Below are 20483 nucleotides of genomic sequence, written 5' to 3' on the forward strand. Positions count from 1 at the left end.
CTCCTTCCTCCTGGGTAATAAGAAGTTGTCTTCTGGCCAGGCACAGTACTATGTTCCTCTCCTGTAGCCAGCTGTGACCACGTGACTACGACTCAGCCCATGTCCCTCTAAGGGAAAGTACTATGTACACACCTGTGTCCTTGCAGGGAGGGGAAAGAAAGAGGATGCCCATCTCTTCCTCCTCTGGGAGGTTGGAATACAAATGTGACTGGTAAGGTCCACCAGCCATCCTAGGTCATGGGGGGGGGGGGCATGCTATGGATGATGGGATGGCAAGATTAAAGAGGCCTGGCACTCTGGGGGTGCCTGGGTGGCTCAGTCATTAACCGTCTGCCTTCGGCTGAGGTCATGGTCCCAGGGTCCTGGGATCGAGCCCCGCATCAGGCTCTCTGCTCAGTGGGAAGCCTGCATCTCCCTCTCCCACTCCCCCTGCTTGTGTTCCCTCTCTCGCTGTCTGTCAAATAAATAAAATCTTAAAAAAAAAAAAAGGAGGCCTGGCACTCTGGTGATGAGGAACGGCAACTGCCTAGGATTTGTTTTGTATTAAAGAGAAATGACCTTTTATCTTAGTTAAGCCACTGTTAATTCATGCCAAATCCATCAGCATCTTCTTTTATGTATCATAGGTAACTAAAGAAACCTAATAGATTGCTATTAGGAAGACAATGAAGAAATGGAAACAATGCAAACTTATTATCCTCAGTTACTTTTAAATCAGGAATTGTTTTTCATCCAAGAAGCATCAATGGGTGGAGCACCACCTAAACGTGAGGCACCGGCTAGGCGATGGGGCTAGGAGGGCCTCCACCAGCAAAGCTGAGTGTCTAGCAGAAAACAGACACGGTACACAGACAACTACAGAGCAACACACCACACGCAACGGTGACTAAAAACACATGTCTTGAAAAAGCGAACCACATAATAAGGAAATGAGCAGAACCAAAAAGTGAAGTAGTTCATATAAAATAACTTCACAACACAAGTCTGTAGTTTAAACAAGAATCAGTGGTATGTAAAACTCTTCCTTCAACGAGATCACAGTAGGAACCATAATTTAAACACACTTTCATTAGCGTATTTTGGTTAACTTGTCATTGTCACAATGCAGTTGTTAACTTGAGTACAAAACATTTTTTTAAAACCTCTAATCTGACCTCCTGTGGCAGCTACCTTCCTCCCCTGCCTCACCTCTGCTCATAAAGGTGCAAATGGAAGCCTCATCCATCTGCACGCCACTCCGCTCCCTGGAAGCGTGCATCCTCAGGAGGACGTGTTCTGGGGCCGGGGCTGGGGGGTCCCTTTTGTCTACAGAGAAGGCACACTGGTTCTACCACGGTTGGAAAGACATGGAAAGACTAGCTCTTTAGTTAGTTTAAAGAAAAACTACAGAAGTTCCTACATAGTGCTTTCCCCACTCTTAGAACTTGGCCCAGTTATCTTTAGCATGATTCAAAATAGTTATTTAGAAACATGGTAAAGTTGAAAGGGTATTCTTCATTAGGCTATAAACAACCAAGATTGTCTTTAAATTTTCTGACAGAAACTAGGCAACCCTGTGGACTATTTCCCCATTTTTCTCATTACTGGCAGGGAAAAAGAGAAACCTAAAAGAAACTAATAGGAAACAAGTGATATTCTGCATTTGTGTAGAATTCTCTTCTGTATTAGAAAATATACACCTTTCTAAGTGGCCCCAAGTTACCAGCAATACTCAGTAGGAAAGAGAAATGCCAAGGCCCCTGGAGGACCTGGGCTGCCGGGTCCCTGGGGCAGGATGACCAGAGTCTGCTCAGAGCTGGATGACCGCTCAGCGGGCACAACATGTAAAGCCCTGGCATCAGCCTTCCCGACAGCGTTGTGGGAAGACAGAACCCAAGGAACAGCTTCACAAATTTTTAAAGTATTGAGAAAATACCGTGAGGAATCATGAATTGTTCATGGAGTAAAGTCACCTTTCAAGATGTCAGAAACAGAACTTAACCACCAAAGACACATACAAAAGAATTTCTAAATAATATACCCTAGGAAAAAGGAAAACTGAAGGCAGGCTGTGCTAGAGCAGCGACTGTTTACACAGCATGGCGACAAACAGGCAGGCCTGCAGACCTGGCCTGGCGTTCGCTAAGCACTAGGGGTGAGGAGCCCTGGGACCGCCAGCCGCGGGCACCTGCTCTAGGGTTCTGGACGGAACGCGTCTGAAGGTGGGGGGGGGGGGCAGGGGGGTGGACCTGGTGCTCTGGCACTGGGCCTGGACCCGAGGGAGGCTGCAGTTGTGTCATCCACCCCTGGCTCTCGAACGAGCCCCTCTGGAGCCCCGCTTGCCCTACCTCGGCCCCCCAGCTCTGACTCAAGCCACCTGGAGGCTTGGGTGAGTCTGAGGAGCTGACGGACACACTCCTGCCACCATCACATGCACAAGCATGCAACAAAAGGTTACTGGGGGGGGGCGCCTGGGGGGCTCGGTCGTTGGGCGTCTGCCTTCGGCTCAGGTCATGACCCCGGGGTTCTGGGATCGAGCCCCGCATCGGGCTCCCTGCTCGGTAGGGAAGCCTGCTTCTCCCTCTCCCACTCCCCCTGCTTGTGTTCCCTCTCTCTCTGTGTCTCTGTCAAATAAATAAATAAAATCTTAAAAAAAAAAAATAAAAGGTTATTGGGAACAAAGAGCAGATCACATCCCAAGAAACGAACTTGGAATTGAAAAGTGTCAATGATGAAATGAAATGTGAGCCGATGAGGTATGACAGAAAGACTACTTAGGAGGGAATGAAAGGCTTAGAAGACAAATCTAGAGAAATGACACAGACACCATCACAGGGAGAAACAGATGGAAAATATGAACCATGTTAAGAGTTACAAAGGTCCAAATGTATCTAGTTGACAATTGCAGAGCTGATGGCATATACTTTGCAGATGAAAAATGCAAATCCACAGAATCAAGCAGCACATCTTGTTCCAAGCTAGGTCATGAACGAAATGCAAGCATGAGGCACGAGGGAGACAGAAGAGCAGCGCGAAGCTCCGAAAGGAAAGAGCGACCGCAGAGAAATGGCAGCATGTCTGTCAACAGCCGTCCTGGAAACTCGATCTGTTGAGTGTGGAGCAAATACAGCGTCTGAAGGAAAAGGATGCCGGAAGGGTGGTCTAAAGTAGACACAAGAATGTGTAAGAGATAAAATGGTACACATGCCGCCAAATCAACAATGTCTGCGTGAGATTATAACAACGTCTAACATGTGGAGCTTAAGTAAAGACAGAACTAACATATGGGAGAACGGTGTGCGAGCTGGAAGGAGGTGTAGAGAGAGTTAGGATGTCCAGAGGTCCTTGCACTACAGAAGAGAGGGTGAAAGGAATTTTAAGATCTAGATTTGGTTACTATAGAAGGTTAAATTGTAAGGGTAACTAATAAAAGAATAGAAATAGTTTGTAAATTTCCAAATCATTAGGGAAGAAAATTTGGAATAAGAAAACCCATTAAGAAACACACATTAAAAAAAAAAAGAAAACCACACACACACCCAAAAAACAAGTTTTTTTAAAAAAAGGATAATAGAAATAAAGACAACACAAGCCAGTCCACATACATCGTTTATCCTAATAAATATGAACATATTAAATCACCAGTTAAAAGAAATACATTCTAGATCTATGACGCTTGTAAGAGACATGCCTAAAAGTATAAGGACGTAATAAAGTGGGAAGAGAAAAAAAGTAATAAAGGAAAGAAGAGAAGTAATATAAGGAAAGAAAATGAAAGCTAGGCCAATGCTAACCTAAAGAAGGCAAAGATGACATCAAGGGGAGAAATCCCCCAAAACAAGAAAGTATGTACGATTAGGCACCCTGAAGGTAACTGAATAATGACAAGAGAGTCAATTAACCAAGAAGATAAAAAACATTCTGTTTGTGTGTTTCACTGAAAAAGCCCCCAGTACAGAGCAGACATGAACTGACCCACAGGAGGCTACGGGCACAGCCATTCCCACAGAGGGAGACACATGCCTTCTCAGTCACTGACATGTCAGGAGACAAAACACCAGGAAAGACAGACGTTAAGCAGCTTGAACAGAAAGTCCATTTTTATTTTATTTTATTTTTTTTTTTGCCCCACCCCACCCAGCTCTCAGAAAGTCCATTTTTAAAACCACACTGAAACACTTACAAAAACTGGTCACATCAAGCAAATACAGCAGAATGTCAACTGCAGAATCTGGGGGGCGGGTATACATGTGCTTGCTGCACGGTTCTTTCAACTTTCTTTGTGTCTGAATGTTTACATAATAAATTACTGGAGGGAAATGATCTTACACCAGCTCACAAAGACAGTCTCCACGAAAGCCAAAGAAGCTGTTATCACACAGACCATTACCAAGAAAACCTTTGAAAACATATCTGCACATCTAGAGATGAGAAAATAGAAACAAATCCAGAAAAGTTTGAGAACAAACATCAGGTCTTGAAACTCAAAACTAAAATGAAAATAACTGGCAGATTTTACTACATTAAAAAAAAAAAAAGAACAAGTCCTGTATGATGAAAAGCCATTTATGGTCACAGTTGACAGACAAAGACAAGTTGGGAAGAACATACAGAACAAATTCTACAAACACAGTTAATATGACAAAAACCTCTTAATATTAATACGAAAAGAAAATACAGCCAATTTTAAAAAAGGAATATATAAAATGGTCCACATATGGGAAGGTACTCAATATCAACGGTAATCAAGCTGAAGTAAATAAAACAAGCTATTATTTGTCGGTCAACAGGCAAAAACGAACAAGAAAACACGGTGACACTGCCACATACTGTCACCGGCCCGAACGTCCCCCACGCCCGGACTGTCACATGTAGCATGGCCCAGGGATCTGATGGATCTGCTGACACGCACTCGGTCAGTGCAAACAGCTCTCCAGAGTAAGGCTGATGGAAAGAAGCAGGATGCACGTACAGTGTCCTTGCTCTCACACTGAGCTCTGTATTGCCTTGTGCACACACACGGAAAACAAGGGGCGTCTATAGGAGTATTTCTGAAGACAGTAAGACTGTGAAGGTGGTTAACACTAACTGATGAGATTCGAAGATTTTTATCTTATTGGACAATTCTGTTCCAATTTTCTCCAGCTAGAATGTATTACTACCTTTGTAAACAAATGAAAACAATTTTGAAAGGTTCAAAATTAAGAGATGAACTCTGACATTCTTTCATATGCTGTTTTCTTACTAACACTGTGAAGTAACTCTACACAGTTTGGTTTTCACCATGAGTGACAAGCTCTCATCTGGATCCTGATCACAATGGTAATTACGGGCAAACGTTTGCTCAGGGCCGGCACTGTGTTCGGCTCTCGAGGCGGCTCGTCTCCCTAACTCCACACACCGAGGCAGGCATCAGCAACACTCTCACTCTACACCCCTGGAAGCCCACACCAAGGGCAGGATACGGTGGGGGCAGGACCCGCACCAGACACTCTGCTGCAAGAGGACAGAGGAGTCACACATCCGCAGCTACCCGGAACCACTAGAAGGAGGGAGAAAGCGGGCAGGGTAAACCCAGCACAGTCATACCCTGGAACCTAAGCCTCTTAAACCTGCCCTTCTTTTCCTTCTCTATCATGTCTGCCTGATTTACATAGCATACCTACATAAGAATACACAACAGCCGCCTCAAGACTACAGATAATTCTGCTTTTCACCCACAGCCCCTGAGAAGGCCTGTGATGACACCACGCTGCACCCATTTCTCCCGTGATACAGGCCCTCACTTGGGGACAGCAACCCCCACATTCTCCACTTTACTGACCCCCACCCATTAGTGCCCGGGTCTGTCCTCTGCCCCCCGCCTTCTCTCCCGTCACCTCAATTTCTGTAATCTCTAGAAATAAGCCAAATATATACCAATCCTGATGCAATCTTTGACTTTCATTTCAAACAGATCTTTTTTCTTTATTTTTTTCTTTTTTAAGTAGACTCCACACCCAGTGTGGGGCTCAAACTCACGACCCTGAGATCAAGAGCAGCACGCTCTACCAACTGAGCCAGCCAGGTGCTCCTTGTTGCAAACAGATCTTAAACTGAAAACTCCTGCCTCCAAATACACCATCCACCACCCCACCTTGATGGATACCTGCTTCTTCATTTTCTTTCTTTTAACTGCCTGTTCTTGCCGCCATAGACATGTCAATGCATCATCCATGGGGATTTCAGTTGGGCCCCTGTTGTCCTCTGACTCTGTGTCCCTTTCACAGTATTTACAGTATGCCTGGCTCACTTCACCCGGTGACACCACAGTTCCTACTGGGGCCTCGCGAAGACAGGGCAGGATATAGTTCACTGCAACAGGACGGGCTTCCACGCTGACCTGAAGGATGCGAGCAGGCGCTCCAGCACCCTGTCCCTGGCTGCCTGGTGATTTATAATCCAGGTCCTTCTCAGACTTCAGGGAACTGTCAGCCACGGACTGAACTCTTGAGACTGTCATCCCTATCTACCCGCTGCCTTTTCACCTCCATTCCTTTATCATTTCTCTCTAAATTGAGACAGACTATTGTAGAATAGTCTCAGTTTTACAGAGACGTTGGAAAGACAGCACAGAGCCCCATGCACAGCCCAGGCCCAGGTCTCTCTCCTTTCCCAGCTCCCATCACCAGTGGCACACCACAACTCCTACATCAACACCGACTTACTATTTTTTTTTTTTTTAAAGATTTTATTTATTTATTTGACAGAGAGAGAGAGGGAACACAAGCAGGGGGAGTGGGAGAGGGAGAAGCAGGCTTCCCACAGAGCAGGGAGCCCGATGCGGGGCTCGATCCCAGGACTCCGGGATCATGACTCGAGCCGAAGGCAGACGCTTAACGGCTGAGCCACCCAGGCGCCCCCCGACTTACTATTATTAACAGAGTCTGTACTTAATTCAGATTTCATTACTTCTTCTACATCATTTTTTTGGTTACAGAATCCAACTTAATTACCATGACTCCAGACTCTTCTTGGCTATGTGAGGTTCTCAGATTCTCCATGTTTTTGACCATCTTGACAGTTTTAAGGTGTACTGGTTTGGTATTTTGTATAACGTCCCTCGACTGGGAATTATCTGTGTTTCGCATGAGACTGGGGTTATGGGTTTAGGGGAGGAAGCCAACAGAGGTGCAGTGCCCTTCTCAACAGATCCTCCCAAGGGCACCTGCCGTCAGCATGGCCTTTCACTGCTGATGCCGACGTTGATCATTTAGCTCAGGTGTTGCCTACCAGGTTTCTTCACCGCCAGCCGACTTTCTCCCCACACCCCTTTCCACACTGTCCTGTACAAGTCACCAAGTATAGCTCATCCTTTAAGGTAGGATTTTACGCTCTGCCCCCTTTGTGGTCATATCTACATAAATTACTTATAATTCTTCTGTAGGGGAGATTTGTCACTTCTCATGTATTCAGTCATTTCTAAGAGTATGGACTCACGGATATCTACTTTATAATCTGGGTTATGATATAAAACTATGTCGCTCATTTTGTAGCCCAAATGATGCCAGCTTTAGGCACTTCAGCTAGCTCTTGCAACATGTGGGCAGAGCGCTTCCTCCCTTCTGGCACCAAGAAGCTCAGGCCCCTCCTGTACCCCCTCCCCCCCCCTTTCTAGCATCAGGCATTTTTCAAAGGAGCCCTGGTTCCTGGTTCCTTTTATTGATGAATGACATTAGAAACCAGGCACTGGGGACCATGGAAGATCTTAATGCTACTCGTAGGAGTGATTTTATAGCATATGAAATAAACCCACTTTTCTCCTTCATTTCTATTTTTTTAAAAATGCATGTTCCCTCAGAACTGAAAATCAACATGCTCCAACAACTTCTCCGGTTCCCCCTCCAACAGAAACTCTTCCTGCGAGCGGTATCCCTAGTGGCCCAGGACAGAAAACCAAGTCTAACCAGCCAGCTGGCACACAGACCCCAGCTCCGGCCACGTCCACCCAGCTCGCTCCCAGCGCTGCCGTGCCCACAACACAGCCTCGCTCCCCCTCGAGTAGGCAGGAGGGACACCGTGGTGTCCTGGTTCCCTGATTCCCTTTTTGAACCTTCTTTAATAAAATCCCAGTCCCATGAACATGGAGTTCTAAATTGCAAATCTCCTCACACCACTGTCCTGTTTAGGATGGCCCAGGATCAGCAACGGGCAAGGACCATAGGCTTCTGAAGAGAGCAGTGGGCTGTTAATGACCCAGCCCTCACAATGAACTGACAGTTTTCTAGCTGCTACCTGACCTTCTGTGTTTCTGTGCCTTCACAAAGTCTCATCCCTCCTCCCGGGCAGCTCCCCCCACCTGCCCACATGCCTTCTTCGAGACTCGGGGTGACCACATCTCCCCGTGAAACCACCTCGGACATCAAGTCCCATGCTCCCAACACCCCCCCACCCCCAGGCACCTCTACTTCAGCTCCTAGGATGTTATTCTACAATTCTGCTCACTCATCTGAGTCTCCCCGCTAGCTGTAAGCTTCCTGAGGGTGAACATTTTGTATTATTAATTTCTGAGTATCCAGCACTCGGCTGCCAATGGCTCAGCACGTGCTCAGTAATGTCTGTTAACTGAACTAATGAGTAAAGAAATAAATGGACAAAGGAACAGATAATCGACCAAATAACCAAACAGGTAAAACTATTCCTGTTATTTGTGAACCTCCATTTGAATTGAGAACAAACCCAGTGTCATCTCAGACAAGATCTTCAATGATCTCCTCAATTCTGGTGATTTGTATTTGAAGCACTGAGAGTCTGGCAGGCTGAAGAATGTGACAGTTGTGAACAGAAATCTCCACCACAGTGAGTGCTGTTTTCTGTTTCAGTTATTGATGGTCTCACTACTTCTACATCATCCACTGAAGGTCAGGAAACACTCTACTGAAAATAATTCTGCCTGCTAAGATATCCTAGTTAATCTCAAATTTTTCATTCATCTCCAACCAACTCCTTTTTGCCCTTCCCAATCTGTTAAGGGCACAACGTATGGATAGATGCATTCAGATAAACCCAGGCACAGCGTCTGGACAGTGTCCTCTGTGCTGTGCATGCTCACGGACGCTAGGCTCTGCGGACACGTCACGTTCAGAGGTCAGGCTGCGGGCCGGCTCTCAGGGCCTCAAGCAGGACAGACCGCCCAGGTGGCATTCTCTCCCCTCACAGCCGGGCACAAAGGAGACTCGTGTCCATTATGAAAAATAACTATCACATCTCTTATGACCAATTATTATTCCCAATGGCTGTACCTGAGCTGTAACCAATTTGCAAAAATGGTTATTTCTACTTTTATGTTTAAATGACTACAACTCCCCTGCAAAATCTTGCTTTCAAAGTGATGGGGCAGTAAACTTTCACATTGTGGCCACAGCTGGGCTCCAAGAACGTCCAGGCAAAATCTGAAGCCAGTTAAAGTTGCTATCATAGCAGAGTAGTGATAGATAACCTTTTACTTTATTTTACCAATTTATTTTACATCTCCCAAATACCACAAGGATTTCAGTAATAATACAGCCAGAAAAGGTAAGTGTTGGCCAGATGTGGCACCATTCCTAATGAAACTAAAACGGACCTTTACTGGGACTTAAAGATCAACGCTCTTTTGCTGCATGAATTATCAAAAAGATGAAGTACAGAGGGGCGCCTGGGTGGCTCAGTCGTTGAGCGTCTGCCTTCGGCTCAGGTTATGATCCCAGGGGCCTGGGATCGGGCCCCGCATCGGGCTCCCTGCTCGTCAGGAAGCCCACTTCTCCCTCTCCCACTCCCCCTACTTGTGTTCCCTCTCTCGCTGTGTCTCTCTCTGTCAAATAAATAAATAAATAAAAATCTTTAAAAAAAAAAAAAAAAGATGAAGTACAGAACTTCAAGCCTCCCCAGACATAAACTCCAGCATGGCTTCTATGCATTTAATACAACCTAATATAACAGTCTAATTCACAAATTAATTTCAAGATCCGAAAATTTTTCAGTTATCCTAAATATCCTGTTACGTGAGCAACAAGTAATTCACATATCTCCACCTGTGAAAAAACCCTTCAACAATGTATACAGAGAATGTAGGTGATAACTGAATCAGCAATTCTGAATTCGCTGCAAACTACAAGTGAAACTTCACCCCAATATGATTAAACCTACAGAGACAGAAGTCTGTGCTGACATGCCGTAAACATTATCAGCCCAAAGACATGTGTCAACAAATTAAAATCTCTGCTCACACAGTTACTGTCATTAGGAATTCTTTGCTTAAAAAAACTTTCCTTCTTCCAGAAATAATTGTTTTAGAAACAGTAGTGTTTCAGGTTTTGAATTTAACTTTAGGTGAACTAATAAAACCCTCGGTTTGAAGGCTGACTTATTTCTGGGTGCGTGTGGTACAGTGTAGGTGTGTGATACTTACTCTAACACTTCATAGTTGGACTTCTTCTCTAGCGCGTTGCCTCGCATCTCCCAGTACGAGCGCCTAAAACCAGGGAAGACATATATTTACACACACGTATAAGGAGGGTCTACGCTGCTGAACGGTAACTACTTTGCGGCTCAGCCACAAACATCCTGATATGCTATTAATAAAGACCGAATCTCATCCCTGGCCTTACTCCCATGCCCCAGTGAGGCAGAGATCAGTGAACACAGACTTTGTCCTATTGGACGATCTTGCTTTCTCTTTTAATGTGAAGCAGGTCTGGCTCTTTGTAAAGATGAGAGGCAAGACTCCAGGTGTAAAGGAGGTTAGTTCCATCCGCCGGCTGCTGTGCTCATCTCTCCGTCAGAGACTGCTCACACAAGCAGGACGGCTACAGGGACACCAGCCTCCTGCCATGGCCAGGCAGGCAGCAAGGACACCGACTCCCGCAGGGGCGCACGTGTCACCCAGGGGAAGTGCACAGACATGTGACAATGATCCGAGTAGGCTCTGCAGGCAGAGGGGCCAGACTCCGGCCCGGAAATGCTGTCTACCATTCTGAATGTTCAGTGTCTGAACTTCACTCTCTTACTCCAGACTACCCATTCAAACAGCCAGGTCTCACTGGAGCCAGGTCCTCTCTCTGCAGAACCTGCCACGCGTGGGTCGGATTCTCTCTGCACATACACAGTATCCTGCAAAGGGCTAAGCTCTGGCTTGAGCTGCTTTGGGACACTCGGATATGACGCATCATCTCAAATCATGTTACAGGAGAATGAGACTTTGTTTCAAACCTGTCTATAATAATATAAATACTGGTTTTGCTTTTCAAATTTGTTTGGCTTCTTCTTTGGCCTACTTAAAATGAAAGTACTAGACTTAGATGAAAAATTACAAAGGACCCCTAAAGGGTCACTTAGTTGGTTTTCTCGCTTTCTATTCATGCGGGGGGGGAGGGGAGCAGGTAGAGGAGGGGCCTGGAGGGGGAGGCTGATTTGTCCGGCTTTTCCTGCAGTGCGTTACTTCATAATGAAATCAAGGACACTGAACGGGGCACAGAGGAGAGGGATAAACACAGCACGGGAGACCAGAGTGGGAAGGAGCAGGAAGGTGACCTAGAACCCAGGGAGCCCCAGCACCACTCGTGCAACAGCGGGTGCTTTCTGACCCTTGCCCCACATAACCCAGTACAGCACTGTCTGCAGTGAGAAAGGGACACCCAAACATGCTTTCTGCCTAGACCTGTGAGGGCTCAGGGGTGGGACAGGAACACGAAGAGACCAGTGAGGGATGACTGCTGTTACTGGAAAAAAGAACTAAGGCTGAGCACAAGTTTTAAGGAAGAGCTGAACAGCCCTCGGGTCCCTGTACGGACTGGTATGTAAAAGCCTCATGCAGTATAAAAAATAATGATCTTGGGGGGAAATTCTCACTAACTGTTCTGAGCACACATCAAATTTTGGCTAGTTTAACCAACTCATCTTAAACTAGCAGCCTAAAGTAAATTTTAATTGAAATCACACCTGAAAAAGGTAAAATACTCTTTTATTCAAAATTAAAATGGTGGCATAGAATACATGACACACGGTGACAAATGTTACCAGAATCAAGAACGATAGCCTCAGATGTCCATTTCCCTCACCCCTGCAGCACGGCTGCCACTGGCCATATGCGGCTATTTATGTTTCCATTTAGCGATGTGCACGAGCACATTTAATCCCTCAGCCCACCGGTGGGGTGGCGAGCGGCTAACACCTGGGATCCCACAGACACAGCACACTTCTATTACCCCAGGAGAGTACTGGGGAGCGCTCTCAGACCTACCTACATTCGCACACTCTCATCAATCATTCCACTCCAAATACAATGAAATACCATTTTAAAAGATCCTAAGATTTCTAAAAGTAGCACTGACAACCTAATTCAAAATCTCAAATTTTTACTCCAATTTTATTAATATTTCATTAGTAATCTTTATGAGGAAAAGGAAAATACTTGGATAATTTCCAAAACTAATGAACACCGCTGATGAGCAAAGTCCTCAATGCCTAGTTACCACCTTACCGTATCTCTAGACAGCCCAGCTTCAAAGCAATGTCCTGGTCCACGCGGTCAGCTATCTCGGACATGTAGTCGCTCTTCACCTGCAATCAGAAGGAATGGGGGAAACAAAGCTGCGTTAGAAGAGCACACTGCAGAGTCACCCATTCCACGGCTATTTCCAGGGTGCCGTTCACATCCTCCAGACACACTGGGCCAATAATTATGCTGGATGCTGGATACAGAAATGAGCAACACCAAAAATAGCTACGAAATACAATGGACTCTTACTAAGAACTCATCTAATCCATGAGCACTTAGACTTTAAGAAGCAACTAACATCATCTGAATCGCAAACTGCTTTAGACCCTCCCCATGCTGTCACAAGCGAAAGCAAGAAAAAGATCTCTATTTCCATGCAAATTTGCAGTGGATGTATTTTCTGAACTCAAACTACAGACAGTCCCAGCAGCATTCTTTGGACCCCAATGGCAAGGGCAAAGAAAATTTACATATTTCAAAATCCATGCAACTCTGTAAATGACATGCTTCCACCTCACCATCACCTGTATGTGATTAATCTGCAAAGTCATAACATGTGTAAAATCTAATATAAAGAGAAGAATCTTGGAATGAGCACCGGGTGTTATAAGCAACTGATGAATCACTAAATTCTACCTCTGAAACTAATAATACACTCTATGTTAATTAAATTGAATTTAAATTTAAAAAAAAGAGAAGAATCCAAAAGAATTCCGTAAGCACCTTCTGAGTAATGATTATGCTCAATCACAGTACCTGGCAGACTGCTAGCTGGACCTGAGAGCACCTGTCAGTGTGAAGACACTTCCCAAGATGAAATATGTAAGATCTCCTTATAGAATAGCATCAAGAGATCAACATCTGCGACTGACAATAGAGAGCACTATTCTGAACCTCAGTTAGTGAAATGTTATCGCTCCCCCAAAAGGAAGTCCATTATTCTCATTAGCAGAACTGTATTACAAAAAACTACACTCAATCATTGTATTATGAATTTCACCGATACAAAATTTTGTGGAAATCTGTCTTGTCTCTTATTATAGAAGTATTTCAAACACCCTTGGTTTTGCCTCTTAGTGCTCAACTCTGAAGTATTTACTCTCGGGCCCTTCACAGAAAAAGTGTATTGACCTCTGCCCTAGAAAAAAAATTCCAAAGATCCTGCTCTTCAACTATTACCTCCTAGCCTGTCAGCTCACTTGCTCAAAAGATTTCTACTCCCCAGTTAAATACTCTGTCTACCTTACATCATATATCATCACCCTGATCTTCCCTTGCAAAGACCCCCCAACTTCCCAATCTCTAATTATCCCTTTATTCTAACTCTCTGACAAAACCAACACCTACTAAACAAACCACCTTCCTCCTTCGCCAAGCTTATTGCTGAGCAACTACAGAAACTATAGTACAATATAAGCTTTGCCTCAGTTCATGATGCCAAACCTCAAATGGTTGGCTGAAACTGTCCAGAAACTCAGCAATGTTTGCCTAGGAAGTTTGCCAACACAATGATTCACACTTCCTCCAGTCACTTCACCACATGTCTTTCTTACAGTGAAAAGTTTTCGATGGGAATATCCTCTTCAATGTACCAAGAATCCAGAACCCGATGTGCACTGTACTCACCTACTCATTCCTTTCTCTTAGGGGAGGAGCGATGACCAGTCACCTAGCCATAGGCAACCATATGCTATTTCTGATCTGAACATCATTTCCTCTCAAAACCTTTGCCTTATTTTCTGCATTAGCACCTAGACCTCGGTGGTTAATAATATTTATTAACAGAGTAAGTGAGCAAATGAATGAATTAATAAAGTCTTCAAATTGGGGTTTGGGTACCTCTGTAAATATCATTTTCCATGTAAATAAGCAACAGTAATTTCTACTGTTTACACATAGTAGGTATTTAAGACTGATTCAAACTGATTTACTCAATCCACTAAATTAAGTTAAAAGCTTTAATCCTAGAATCATTTTGTTTATACTTCAACTGGCCCTTTCTCCTATATAGCAAAAAATAAATCCAAATTTAAAAACAAAGTTTTTGCATCCTAAGTAGGTTTATTATTGCACACAAAAATAAAGGCACAAGAGATACATCAAGACATGTATTTCTGTGAGTTAGAGAAACACCACAGTTGTTCTGACTGAAACAGTCGATCTTAGTTTATAGTTTGGTTAGGACTTCAAAGAAACCACAGCAGAATATCAATTACATGCTGAGTAAAATTACCCCAAAGATAAAAATGTAGTGATCTGAAGGGGCACATGCACCCCAATGTTTACAGCAGCAATGTCCACAATAGCCAAACTGTGGAAAGAGCCTAAATGTCCATCAACAGATGAATGGATAAAGAAGATGTGGTATGTGTGTATATATAATGGAATATTACACAGTCAACAAAATTATCTTAAAGCTTAATTATAATTTTTAAGCACTTTTCACAGGTGGCAAAACGTAATCGTATACTTTCATTCATCAAAACCAGATTCACATTAGTTGCAAAAATGCAAACAGAGGCCATGATCATTTAACAATCTCTGTAGAAAATCCCATTAGGAACATGACTTAAAAGCTCTAGGAGTTGTTTTCCTAGATCAACAGTCTACTGCTCTCGCTCTCAGAGCTCTGTGCCCATGGTCTGAAGTGATTGATGCGCCCTGCAGAGTGGACTGACCCCACATGAAGCCACCTCAGCAAACCCTCGGCTCCCTGCATCCCTACCGCAAGCCCTGTGGCAGCTTGTGTCTGCAAGAGGAGACAGCGAACCCCATCCGATTTCCCTGATGGCCCCCCCCAGAGAGGACATTCTCTGAAGCCACCATGCACATTCACATACTGATGCTGTGCTCAGGCATTTTTAGGACTCAGGGTTCTATATGCTCAGTGTTCATTTCTCTTATAAGACATTTCTTGACTACCTTTCCTCTCCTACTAACTTTCAGTGGAATTCACTGCCTCTCATTTGTGAAATATATGCAATTTACTGAGCATTTAAGTGTGTATATGTGGATAAAATTGCTTAAATATACTGAGCACCCTGGCAGGCAGACTTGTATGTAACATGTCCTATAATCCTCACAGCATCACTGTGAGTTGGCAGTACCATCATCCCCAATGTAAAGCCTTAGAACAAGCCTAACGAGAATGAAGGTGACAACAGAGGGGCTGCCTATTATTTAAGGAGTACTACCAGGGCCGAGGTACAGGCTTTCACATACGTTATTTGCAATCTTTACAGTAATTCTTCAAGGTTGGTGTTAGTAATCCCATTTTACACATAAAGATCAGGAAAGTTAATTCACCCAAGGTCACACTGCAAGTGTTTTAAGAGTGAGGACTCAAGCACCAGTCGGCCCACCCCTACAAGTCAGGCTTCAGCGTGTGCCCACATCGCCTCCAAACTCTCTCACAGGGAAGACCACAGTCTTCCTCTACAAGAAGACCAGGGGCGGGTGGAAGCACATCCCGTCACCCTGCTGCCTACAAGGGCTGACGTAATGACTTCCCATGCACCGCCTGCTTCGCCTGGCCACTCTCTCTTCATGTCACAGACAACTACTGTGTGCTGACCCCAAGTGCAGCACTTGAGCAAGCGTCTTTCAAGAAAAGACTTCTGAAAGCTGGTGTTTGGTTTGTTTTTAAAGATTTTATTTATTTATTTTAGAGAAAAAGAGAGAGTGTGTGTGAGCAGGGGAGGGGCAGAGGGAGAGAGAGAAAATCCCAAGAAGACTCCATGCTGAGCAGGGAGCCCAACGCGGAACTCGATCTCACAAGCCTGAGATCATGACCTGCACTGGAACCAAGAGTCAGCTCTTAACCAACTGAGCCATCAGGCATCCCCGGTGTTTGGTTTTTCAAATTAATCTGTGTCCATGTTGATGTCAATTTTCTACTTCAAAAAATAGGGTATATTTGGACTTCCTTCTGTGGCAAGTACTGTTATTTATATTCATTAGTTTTTTCTTCTTACTCTGCAAGAGAATCAAACAACCCAAGTTCTGTAAATCCCCCTAGTGAGTGACTAAGCTTTGAGATTGGTTCTGGGGACTCGACGACCACAGTGTTCCTACCAGTGTGAGAGTCTGTCAAAGTCCCTCAGGTGGGCTGAAGGCAAATTTATAATGCCTTCCCATTTCTGAAGTCTTTCATACAGAAGGATGACCAAGAAATATGGGCTAAATAGAGTAACTATGCAGGATTTACCTGAATCCTCAATAACATGAGCGCTTCTTGAATCAACAAAAATATACAGCAGTGGAAAAAGAAGAAGAAATGTACATTACTCAATCTATCAAATAAGTACAGAAAATAGACCTTCGAATAAGTCAGACTTAGACCTATATTTATTTTACCTTTTTTTTTTTTTTTGGAAAAGGACAGCGGATAATTACCATGTTGAAAATGTCAGGTTTTAAAAGAATTAAAAGTTAAAAGAATCTCCCATTTGGAGCTGCCGTTTCAAAATGTTTTAACTGGCAGAAAGCTTTATAGCCAAGAAAATACAGATAAAGAAGTCAATTTCTGATAATACAATTATCTGAATAAAAACTTGTAAAAATAAAAAATTTGAATAAAAAAAATCACAGGAACAAGAAACCACACACCCTGGCACCTCAATATTTCCCCAGGCATGTTCAGATTCTATTCCTCAGGGTGAGGTTAAGGCTCTGCCCTTGGTATCTTCTTTCAACTTCCTACCAGAACTCCTTTTGTCAAATAAGTCATAATTATGTTACAGGTAATGTTTTCAGGACAGGATGGATGTATGTACAGGTAAGACAGGAACAACACATGTCTGAACTGCAAGGATCCACTTATGCATGGATTTTTTTTTTTTAAAGATTTTATTTATTTATTTAACAGAGAGAGACACAGCGAGAGAGGGAACACAAGCCGGGGGAGTGGGAGAGGGAGAAGCAGGCTTCCCGCGGAGCAGGGAGCCTGATGTGGGACTCGATCCCAGGACCCCGGGACCATGACCCGAGCCGAAGGCAGTCGCTCAACCGACTGAGCCACCCAGGCGCCCGCATGGACTTTTTTTTTTTTTGATAAACACAGTACAGTCCTGTAAATGTAATTTTTCTTCCTTATGATTTCCTTAGTAACATTTTTAATCTCTAGCTTACTTTATTGTAAGAATATTGTATATAATACAAACAACATACAAAATATGTTAATTGACTATATTATTAGTAAAGCTTCCTTCTGATCAACGCTACGCTACTAGTAATTAAGTTTTGGCAGAGTCAAAAGTTATACATGAATTTATGACTGTGCAGGGGGTCAGCATCCCTCACCCCGCATTGCTCAAGGGTCAACTGTACTCATTTTAATCTTAAAATATTTGCAGGAGAAAACAATGGGAACACCATGTCTGACCCGTGCATTGTAAGAGCTGAAAATTTCGAGTGCCAGATGACTTCTATACAAGTTCGGCATCAATACAGATTTAGTTAATATGACAACTTCCTGACCAAACATGGGCATCACTCTTCAAACTAATGGCCACCATTATTTGCAAAAGGTTGCCAACCATATACACCTTTAACAAGTGAGATTTCAGAAAGATAAAGAGGAATAAAATGTTATATGGCAAAGGAAAAGTTTGATTTCGGGGTAAGGCATACTTTCCTTGTTTTATAATGAGCCATTAGCTTTAGCATCAAAACTTAGTTTTATAACTTCTGCTCTACAGTAAATAGGGTTATAACAAGATTCTAGTTTATTTTTAGAGTGTGCTGATTAATATCTTTCAGAATATTCTAAAATGGGTCAAAAACATTTAGTGAATCATTTGCAGTATCTCACATTGGTAGTCACATTTAGGACATCGTTAACTGAAACTGTGCATCCACAAGATAATCTCCAACCAGTAACCCAACATTCAATATATCCGCTGACGTTGTTTCCTGCATGACACCATCCAAAACAATGGACAAAATGAATAGTGGGCATAGCTGAAATTTCTAAATAATAAAATTAAGGTAGTTTATTATAAGTGCTCTCTGTTTCCTGGGATCGGAATAGTGGTAGAGAGAATCCAAATATAATTCTTTTATTTCTACCCTGATAAAAGAGCCAAAATAATAAAAATACGTATTCTTCTAAAATAGAGATGACAACAGGTAACACACTCAGGAGTATTTATTTACTCATCCCCAAGCTAGACCCTAAAGATTCCCACATGTGAAATTCAACCAAATAACAGCTCGTAACAAACATACAAGGAAACGTATCACTGACTGAGAGTCAGTGTAAACCATCACCATGGTGAAACGGTAAAGAAATAAAAGGCAGAAAAATCAGAAAACAGTAAGAGCCATTAACAACGGCCTGGCAGATTTTCTTAAAGGGGGAAGGGACACATTTTGCTAAATAAAAACTCAGCAAATGCATTACACATCAAAGTTGGTTGCGGCTGAGGAGAGTGGGCAGTGACGTGACAGATTTACCTGAATCGTGGATCCCCGGGGGACAAAGAGCCAAGACAGGAGAAGGAAGTGGATGCACAGGGAGGGCAGCCAGAGCAGTTCTAATGTGGACCCACACGGGGACCTCAGGCCAAGTCACAAAGAAGGGAGAAAAGGCAAGGTCTGCGTCGGTATCATAAGACATTTCAAAGAACTGATGAAAAGAGATGAGCCCCTGGTACAGGGTGCACATCACAGGTCAAGCAGGACAAAATGAGTGGAAATCCACACCTGGTTTGTAATAAAACTGCTGAACACTAAAGACAAAGAAAAGGTCTTAAAGCCACCCAGAGAGAAAGGAAAGACAGATCACCTTCAAAGCCAGGATGACAGCCAACTTCTCAACAGCAATAATAAACATCAGAGTTCTGAGAGAAAACACTCCCTGGCCTGACTTGTACCCAAAAGCAGGAAAAGGAATCCTAGCCACACGGGAGGCCTGAACAACACTGTCAACAATCCTGAATAAATGGGTGTTCGTCACACTCTACTCAACAATCACAGAACACACGTTCTCCTCCAGCAAAACCAGAACCCTGACAAAATCTCAGTAGGTGGGAGGTGGGAGGTGCTGAAACAGGTCTAAACAAAGTTTGAACAACTAGTATCAAATGAACCACAGTCTCTAACCACAATTCAAAATTATTTTAGAAATGAACCAAATGGGATACATGTTTAAATCACCTTATGACAACTTCCATTTCTACCAAAACAGTGGACCAAATGTCCTGACAAGGCTGCTCACTGAAAACAACTAAAAGTGCTGAATAAAACTTTTTTTTTTTTTTTAATCTTCTGGAATGCTTCTATGAGCTGGGTGACAAACAAACAAAACAATATCCAAACCCTAGTCAGGCCGCTGAGGGAATGCAGAGGGCTCAGGGAAAATCTCAGGTCAGCTTCTACCCTAGGCCAGAACCAAACACACACTCACTGTGAAATGTGACAACTTGCAAGGGGAGGTAAGGAAGGGGATGATGGACACACAGGACCAGGTTTGCCTGCATGGAGTGAAAGGGTGGGGGCGGGGAGATGTGCCAGGAACAGGGGACCAGGAGACATCAGGCATGTTCTCTTCATTTGGGCCACAGGATCACAGGCACTCACGCTAGTACTAAGTATCACACCGCACAAAAACATACATGTATTGGGTGTTACCAAACTAAACAATTAAAAAGAATCAAGGTCATCAAATTCTGGGCCCCTTAAAAATGGATCCATTTAGCTTGGAATTCAGTGAAAATATACATATGCATATATGTATACATCTTACATATTTTCATCAAATAGTAAAGATTTTAAAAATTACAGAATGGCTATCGTTTAACTCTGAGGCTTCTATTAAATAACTTATCCCTGAACTCAGTGAAAATTTCCACACTCAAGTTCTTACAAAATATCTCAGTTTCATTCGCATTTAAACAGGCCTTGGCTATAAATAGCTGCTGAAAGGCCAGATTTTTACTTACGCCGTGTGCGCGCGTGTGCGCGCGCATGTTTAAACAGGAGGAAG

At 43.6% G+C, this 20483-nt stretch overlaps 1 protein-coding gene across 11 annotated transcripts in view; it reads right to left on the minus strand.

Annotated features, from left to right (window-relative positions):
• Positions 1-20483, minus strand: part of PTK2 (protein tyrosine kinase 2) — a 234875-nt gene that overhangs the window by 126809 nt on the left and 87583 nt on the right. For all 11 annotated transcript variants that reach the window (XM_021688823.1, XM_021688822.1, XM_044914687.1 and 8 more), the window contains 2 exons: positions 12479-12558; positions 10409-10471 (listed from right to left, as the gene is read on the minus strand). In XM_021688823.1, coding sequence (XP_021544498.1) covers positions 10409-10471; positions 12479-12558 — 143 coding nt within the window. The remainder of the gene's footprint in view (positions 1-10408; positions 10472-12478; positions 12559-20483) is intronic.

This window comes from Neomonachus schauinslandi, chromosome 4, assembly GCF_002201575.2.
Source record: "Neomonachus schauinslandi chromosome 4, ASM220157v2, whole genome shotgun sequence".
In the NCBI taxonomy this organism is placed as follows: domain Eukaryota; kingdom Metazoa; phylum Chordata; class Mammalia; order Carnivora; family Phocidae; genus Neomonachus; species Neomonachus schauinslandi.